Below are 8,721 nucleotides of genomic sequence, written 5' to 3'. Positions count from 1 at the left end.
TGATAGTTACCTCTTCCCTGTGTCCATCCTTCCATGCACTCTTGCCCCCTGAGCTGTCTCCCTGTGAATGCACAGCCCTTCTTTCTCCCATAATTGAGCTCTCCAAGGAGTGTATCTACCTCAGGTAAATGTTCATCTCATATGCCTGTCTTTTGTTTGGCTAGAAGCCACAGGTATGGGTTCAATTCCAGACCTGAAGGGCAGCTAAGGGCCATAGTCTCAGTGGTTCCACCAGGCTCTATCAGACCATCAGACCAGCAAACCTGATCCCCCCTTTTTGTTTTCCCCAAAGGATTTTGCATTTTTTTCCACATTGTTCTCCCTCTTTATCCAGGATCTCATACATAGACTTCCTTCCGAGTGGTTGTGGTGGTAGCCAGCCACCATCTAGTTCTTTTGGTCTCATAGTTGTATGGGCTGCGGATTGCATGGTGTACCAGTCACTAGGACTAATTGTTTCCATGAATCTTTGGTTTTCTTCATTCTTCTTTGCTCTGGCCAAGGAGAGACCCATTGTTGCAGCTAGATGGCTACTTACAAGCTTTTAAGATCCCAGTCGCTACTCTGCTACTCGCCAAAGTGGGAGGTGGAACAATGTTTCGTGTAATATGTTTATGCCAGTTGAGCTTGATGGGCTACAGTGAAATAGAATAATTCTGATAAAATTTTATTCATTTGTTTGTGGATGACCAATTCTAATCAGTTGTATTAAAATGTTTTTGAAAACTATTTGTAATCTCTATATAACTGCAGTTTTATAAAAAGTAATTATTATAAATACATGTAACTGCTTTTCTCTAAGTTAACCATCTGAGCTTAACAAAATCCATTGATTCTAATAATTGTTAAATCTATTACATTCAAAGGAGAGGAGTAAAAAAAAAAAAAATTCAAAGTTGACTCACTGAAGTTCTCAGAAGACATGCCCATGATGAATACTGAATTTTGTTAAGTAAGAATGCTGAAAGACATTCTGCTGGTGTCTGGCTCCAGCATTTTGTACTAATAGTTCTACTGTATAAACTAATGTTCTTTTTAAGTTTAGCTTAATAGACCACTAACTTTTTCCTGGAAATATAGTGTGTTTGTGTCACTTATGTTTCTGAAGAAGCATCTAGTACAGGACTCAGTTCACTAAAGGTTTGTCATAGATGTGAAATAAAGGGAGATGCTTGGCATTGCTTCTTATTCAGTTAATTTTTTTCTCTTTCCAAAATTAGATCAAGAGAAAGTTTTCTATTTTTATAAATGGATTCTAGTTCACAAGTGGGTTTTATATGCCTCATGTTCCTTTGTTAATCTCAAAATGACATTTTATTTTTATTGTCTGGGATAATGAAGCAGATATGATTTAGAGTTCATGTTTCTCTTTAAGTACTTGCCTTCTACCTTTTGAACTTGTTCTGTTTTCAGTTATTTTTTTATTAAATATGTAATCTAAACATTCTAAGACTAGCTCATTCATTCACACCAAAAAAAATTGAACCAAACCCACTGCAATTGAGTCAATTTCCACTCATAACAACCTAAAGAACAGAGAAGAATTGGCCCACAAGCTTTCCAAGGCTATAAATCTTTATGGAAGCAAACTGCCACATCTTTCTCCTGTGGAGCCTCTGAAGGGTTCGAACTGCTGACCTTTTGTTTAGTGACCGAGCACTTTAACCACTGTGCCTCCAGGGCTACAATGAACATTTATGAAGCATCCATTATGGATCGGGCAGGGCTGGATCCCCAGGATGTAAAAGTGACTAGCATTTACAATTCTGATATGCTGCATGCTGTAGCAGGGGTATAAACACTGTGCAGCATAAAGGAAGGAGTGGTTAATTCTCCTTGACAGACAGCACTAATTCATTTTGCAAGTAGGTTTTTGCTGATAGCAAGGAGAAGAGTATCTGGATATATTTTGTTCATTAGAGCTGTAGCTCTGTATATTTGAAATAATGTAAGGTAGGTATTTGAGAAGAGGACTCTATGGTGGTCTGGTGTCAATTATTAACGACTTCCGCTATTTATTTTCAAGGTTTTTAATCCCATGTTATATATTGCCTAAGAAGAACGGGGTTAGTCTCCTCATAAGTTAGTTTCCTTGTCCTCCTAAAGAGTAGACTAAAATGCAGATGGAAGATAATCTGGAGAACAAGAGAGGCTTTTAGAGATTTGGGTTAGACTATACGGAGCTCTGGTGGCATACTGCCTAAGGCATTTGGTTGCTAACCAGAAGGCTGGCGATTCAAACCCACCAGCCGCTCCTTAGAAGGAAAACTGTTCGGTCTACCTCCGTAGAGATACTGCTTCGGAAACCCAAAGAGGGGTCGCTATGAGTCCAATCCACTCCACAGAAGTGAGGTTTTTTTTGGGGAGCTCTGGTGGCGTACTGCCTAAGACATGTGATTGGTAACCAGAAGGCTGGCAGTTCAAACCCACCAGCCACTCCTCGGAAGAAAGATAGGGCAATCTACTTCCATAGTGATACTACCTCAGAAACGCAAGGAGGGGTCACTATGAGTTGGATCCGACTAGACAGCAGTGAGCTTGGTTTTGGTTTATACCTATCAGAAGAATTCGATAAGTTGGTTGGCTGCCCATTCAGATGGTTAGATTTATAATGAACTAACAGAATGCAGGTAGTCATAAACTGCCACCACACATTTCTTTGAAGATAACCTACTATAAGAATGTTGAGTTAGTTTCCAAAAGAGAGGACATTCTACGTACATTTCATTCCCCTTCAGCAATCTTAAGCTATTAACAGTGACTAGTCACAGCCCAGAGTTGTCAAAAATTGTTAAATAGGTTTGAGATACAGAACTGAGTGAGCATTATATGAAAGCCAGAGGGGCTGTGGCTGGAACTGGAGATACAACATTGTTGGCTAGATGAGACATTAAGGGAAGTCTTTTTATTTTTCAGCCTACAACACAGCAGTCACCTCAGGATGAGCAGGAAAAGCTCTTGGATGAAGCCATACAGGCTGTGAAGGTCCAGTCATTCCAGATGAAAAGATGCCTGGTAAGAATGGCAGTGTGGGCTACATAATTGCAGTCTAACTAAGGAAGCATCTGCCTGTTTTCTGAAGGCGTATAGCACTGGTACTTCTGGTAAATCAATCTTCTTCAGTTCCACTGGCATCTGTCTTCAGTGCTTACCTCCCTCAAGCACTGTGTGAAGCATTTTCAGCAGATAGCGCTATTTAGTACATTCATATTACAATTAGGGGCTGTCTGCTAGCCTACCAGAAGGTAAGTTCCATGAGTGCAGGATACCCTGTCTTTATTTGCACATCACTGTATTATCACTAGGAGCTCTGGTAGTGTAGTGCCTAAGGCATTTGACTGCTAACCAAAAAGCTGGCAGTTCAAACCCACCAGCCACTTCTTGGAAGGAAGGTTGGGCAATCTACTTCCTCAGAGATACTGCCTCGGAAACCCACGGAGGGGTCGCTATGAGTCGGATCCGACTTGACGGCAGTGAGTTTGGTTTGGTGTTTTTTTTTTTTTTTTTTTGGTATTATCACCATACCAGTATCTCACCTGACTTATTAGTCTCTTTGGTTCTATACCCCAAACCTGGGGGGACTATTTGAATAATGAGTGCTCCATAAATATTTACTGAATGAGTGGAGTTAAGTTGTTGAGCTATTTTTTCCCCCTGAAACCTTGAAAACTTTTATTTCTATCCTAAATAGTTAAATGTGTTATAGAAACTAACTTAGAAAAATTATACTTACATATTTCTGTATTCAAAAATACAGTCTACGAGTTAATCTGTGTAGAAACTGGATTCTTTGGATTAAAATGATGGAATGGAACCAAATATTTTGGAACTTCAAGTCATTAATGGTGATGATGATGATAATACCTGCCTTAGTTATCTAGTGCTGCTATAACAGAAATACCACCAGGGGTGGCTTTAACAAACAAATTTGTCTGTCACAATTAAGCAGTTGCTATTGTTAGGTGTCAGTTCTGACTCACGGTCACCCTCTGTACAACAGGATGAAACGTTACCTGATCTTGCGCCAGCCTCACGGTCATCGCTGTGCTTGAGCCCATTGTTGCGGCCACTGTGTCAATCCTTCTTGTTGAGGGTCTTCCTCTTTTTCACTGACCCTCTACTTTACCAAGCATGGTGCCCTTTTTTTTTTTAAATTAAAAAAATTTTTTTATTGTGATTTGGGTGAAATTTTACAGAGCAAATTCACTTTCCCTACAACAGTTCACATACATTTTGTCTCATGACATTGACTACAATTTACCCCAGTGCAACAGCTCCCCTCCCACCTCCTCCCCATAGTTACCTCTTCCCTGTGTCCATCCCTCCATGCACTCCTGACCCCTGAGCTGTCTCTCTGTGCATAAATAGCCCTTCTTTCTCCCATGATTGATCTCTCCAAGGAGTGTATCTCTACCTTAGGTAAATGTTCAACTCATATACCTGTATTTTGTTTGTCTGGAAGCCACAGGTGTGGGTTCAATTTCAGACCTGAAGGGCAGCTAGGGGCCATAGTCTCGGTGGTTCTACCAGGCTCTACCAGACCAGCAAACCTGCTCCCCTCTTTTTATTACCCCCAAATGATTTTGAGTGTTGTTCCACATTGTTCTCCCTTTCTATCCAGGATCTCTACATAGATTCCCTTCCAAGTGGTTGACCATGGTAGCCGGGCACCATCTAGATCTTCTGGTCTCATAGTCGTATAGCTGCAGATCAGATGGTGTACCAGTCGTTAGGACTAATTGTTTCCATGAATTTTTGGTTTTCTTCATTCTTGTTTATTCTGGATGAGGAGAGACCCATCGTTGCATCTAGATGGCAGCTTTCAAGCTTTTAAGATCCCAGTTGCTACTCACCAAAGTAGGAGGTGGAACAATGTTTTGTGTAGTATGTTATGCCAGTTGAGCTTGAGGTCCCCTGCGGCTATGGTTCTGAGCCCACAGGTTCAACTACTCAGTCCCTCTGGGTAGCTGGCTGTGACCAAGAAGTGACTACAACCTTGTCCCTTGTCAGCTCTACTGTATACCTGGAAGTTCAGATCATACAAGTAAACTTATAGGACCATTGTCTGCCGACCCTGTACATGGTCTTGGGTACATTCCCCGCTTCATAGACATACCTACTAGCTCAGCCTGTCCACCCATCTATCCACCTGTATACCCGTTTGCCTTCATTGACAATGCAGTACTGTATGTGCAAAAGGGTTCATCTTCTTTGTCTGAACCTCGCATGTATCTCTCTATGTCTTTCTCTTCCTCAATGCCACCATGTAACCACTCACATTTGGTACATTGCCCTTCTCTTCACCCAAATCAATACTTATCTCTATCTCTCAACACTGTTAGACAGGTAGAGATGATGATGCCCTTTGTTCAGGGACTTGTGCCTCTTGATATTTGTGCCAAAGTATGTGAGACGATGCCTTAGCATCCTTGCTTCTAAGGAGCGTTCCAGCTGTACTTCTTCCAAAACAGGTTTGTTTGTTTTCATGGCAGTCTATGATATATTCAGTATTCTTCACCAATGCCACCAATACCAATACAAATGCATTAATTCTTCTTTGATCTTCCTTATATATTGTCCAGCTTTTGCATCCATATGAGGTGATTGAAAATATCATGGCTTGGATTAGGCATACCTTAATCCTCAAAGAGGAGCTCTGGTGGCATAGTGCCTAAAGCACTTGACTGCTAACCAGAAGGCTGGCGATTCAAACCCTCCAGCCACTCATCAGAAGGAAGGTTGGGCAATCTACTTCTAGTGATACTGCCTCAGAAACCCAAGGAAGGGTCACTGTGAGTTGGGTCTGACTCGACGGCACATAACAACAACAATCCTCAAAGTGACATCTTTTCTTTTTAACACTTTAAAGAGGTCTTTTGCAGCAGATTTGCTCAATGCTGTACATTGTTTGATTTCTTGATCGCTGCTTCCATGGGCATTGATTGTGGAGCCAAATAAAGTGAAGTCCTTGACAACTTCTTTATAACTGCTTTAGGGGCTAGGATTTACAACACTTATTTTTTGGGGATAGTGTTACAGTTTTCAAAGCTTAGTAATACACTTTTTAACTGATTGTACCTTTTATATTGCTTTCCTTGCAAATAAAAGTAAACATCTTGGGATGGAGAAAATGGATGGGTATGGAGCTTGCTATATTACTTACTTCTTTCTGTCTCTTTCTGTCTTGGAAGGTGTGTCCTGTATCTGCAAGGGGTTTTCTGCATCTGTGTATTAACTGGGACATGGGTATTATGAGCATTTGAAGAACACAGGAGGAAAGCAGATTTACATGGATAGTTGTTCTGGACAGCTCTGAGGTGTAGTCTATGACAAAGCCATTATCAGGATAGTATCTTGATTGAGAAGAATCAGTTTGCTAGTTGTCTTGGTTGCAGTTAAAATATGAATTAATTGAGCTAATTTTATCATCTCTATGGATTGAAAAGATGAGAGTTACATGAGGAGACTTGCAGTACTAGATAATGTAAGTCTTGCTAAGCTCTGCAACCCTTGCCAGGAATCATGCTTTTTGTTGTTGTTGAAAACACACAAAGTGAGACTAAAGTTGCCTTTTTGTGGTTTAAAAAGTTTTAGTACTGTGTACTTTTAAAGCTATATAATACATTTTTGATGTAGAGAATTCATATAACCAAGTTAAATCTCATTTAAATTAAACATTATTATCAATTCTTTTGTTTTTGCAGGACAAGAACAAGCTTATGGATGCACTGAAGCATGCTTCTAACATGCTTGGTGAACTGCGGACATCTATGTTATCACCAAAGAGCTACTATGAACTTTGTATCTTTTGACTGTTGAAGAGTAAATGTTTGGACCGGACTTTCTGATAAGACCATATTTTTTTTTGTGCATAGAATTTTTTTGATAGAATTTTCAGAAGCTGCTATTATTCTTCATCATCTTAACCAAATGCTACTTCTTTTCTATGCAGATGTGCTAAATGAGAGAAAGATAAATAGACTTTTAAAGAATGTCCTTTTTCTGTGCTTAATTTTCTTAAAAATGGGAAACTGTTATATTTCAATTTTCAGAACCTCCATAAAGGATATTGAGCCTGCTGGGCACTTTGCTCTTCATTGCTTAAGTATTGTCATGCAGGACTCTGAAGTGGAAAGGAATTCAATGATTTTGGCATTTTAAACCCTTAGTAATCTGACAGACAACATTGTTTTTATTGCTTTGCTTCAGTAGACAACATTGATTTCAGCTATTTGTTTCAAAGTAAAGAAAGTCCAACTTAAATTCTGTCTTGACTTAATTATGTCCTCATAAAGGATTGGATTTTAAGGTATCTGTCCAAAAGTTTATTTGTAGTCCTTAATCATGAGCAAAGATATGGCTATTTCTGATGAACTGCAGTACTTGGAGGTCTACCTGACAGAAGAGTTTGCTAAAGGAAGGAAAGTAGCAGATCTCTATGAACTTGTACAGTATGCCGGAAACATTATCCCAAGGCTGTAAGTAATTGAGAGTCTCAAGACTTAATCCCCATTTTATATTATATCCTTTAAAATTAGCTTTTTATTGTCTTTGAGGTTATTTGTTAACAAATTGAGATTAATATTATATTATTTTTATTTAGGATTTTAGTGTGTAATGAGATTTACTTTTTGTGTGGATATTTGAGGAATTTTAGAAATAGAAAACAAAATGGACATGGTATTTTGTTTAATGCCTTGACTACCCAAAAAATTGATAAGACAATTACTCTCTTCTTAATATGTTTAAAGGTGAGAGACAGAAATAGATAGTGATTTAGGTGTCACTGAGTGGTTATATTTTAAATCAGATGGTATTTTCTTTGCCATCTTGCTTATTTAATATTTATTTTCAGTGTGTTTGGACATAGCCATTCTTGTTTTTGAATATTTTCTTTCTAATTCAATGTTTCCTCCTAATTCTTATAGTTATCTGTTGATCACAGTGGGAGTTGTGTATGTTAAGTCATTTCCTCAGTCCAGGAAAGACATCTTGAAAGATTTGGTAGAAATGTGTCGTGGTGTTCAGCATCCCTTAAGGGGTCTATTTCTTCGAAATTATCTTCTTCAGTGTACCAGAAATATCTTACCTGATGAAGGAGAGCCAACAGAGTAAGTGAATTTTCTCTCTTAATTGTAATTTTTACATTTTTTCATTGTAGACTATATAAAAAAATATAGAAAAGTATAGAGAAGACAATAAATAACAATAATTCTACCACCACATTTAGCCTCTGGTAGCTTTTTGTGTATGAATTTCTTCTGTGATGTATAACATGTCATGTGTGGTATGACATGAGATGCACTTTTAAGGACTGTTTTGTTATATTAAATATTCTTTGAAAATACAGCTTTTTAAATGAATTACATTTTCAGAATTGTATTTGTGATGATACAATGAAGTGTGCTTAACTTTTTCTATATGCTAGCCAGTTTTCTTACTCTTTCCTGTCAGTTTTTGTAATTACCCAATTTCTGGAATGCTTGTTACTCTAGAATATAAGTGATTTTAATAATCTGTACACATAGATTAGGTGATTAATTCCAAAAAAGAAAAAAGCCATTCAGAGAGCTCCTTTCTTTTGTGTACCCAGTATTGCAGCATCCACATCCACTGTGTTTTTATCCCAAAGCAATGACAGCCAGGTGGCTGTGGTCTTCAACTAATTGTGTGAACAATTGTTCATGTGACACAGATTCCATAGATGGAGGAAATCAATTT

At 38.5% G+C, this 8,721-nt stretch overlaps 1 protein-coding gene across 1 annotated transcript in view; it reads left to right on the top strand.

The window, feature by feature from the left end:
- Positions 1 to 1,687: 1,687 nt before the first annotated feature.
- VPS35 (VPS35 retromer complex component) overlaps positions 1,688 to 8,721 on the top strand; it is a 35,041-nt gene continuing 28,007 nt past the window's right edge. The window contains exons 1-5 of the mRNA XM_042781716.1: positions 1,688 to 1,792; positions 2,917 to 3,015; positions 6,705 to 6,801; positions 7,355 to 7,478; positions 7,929 to 8,111. Of these exons, the coding sequence (XP_042637650.1) occupies positions 1,688 to 1,792; positions 2,917 to 3,015; positions 6,705 to 6,801; positions 7,355 to 7,478; positions 7,929 to 8,111 (608 nt within the window). The remainder of the gene's footprint in view (positions 1,793 to 2,916; positions 3,016 to 6,704; positions 6,802 to 7,354; positions 7,479 to 7,928; positions 8,112 to 8,721) is intronic.

This window comes from Orycteropus afer, unplaced genomic scaffold (genome assembly GCF_000298275.1).
Source record: "Orycteropus afer afer isolate SDZICR_OR568_19922 unplaced genomic scaffold, OryAfe1.0 scaffold00009, whole genome shotgun sequence".
NCBI classification, from domain to species: domain Eukaryota; kingdom Metazoa; phylum Chordata; class Mammalia; order Tubulidentata; family Orycteropodidae; genus Orycteropus; species Orycteropus afer.
Note: the sequence above shows the minus strand (reverse complement) of the source record. Positions and strands in the feature narration are given on the sequence as shown.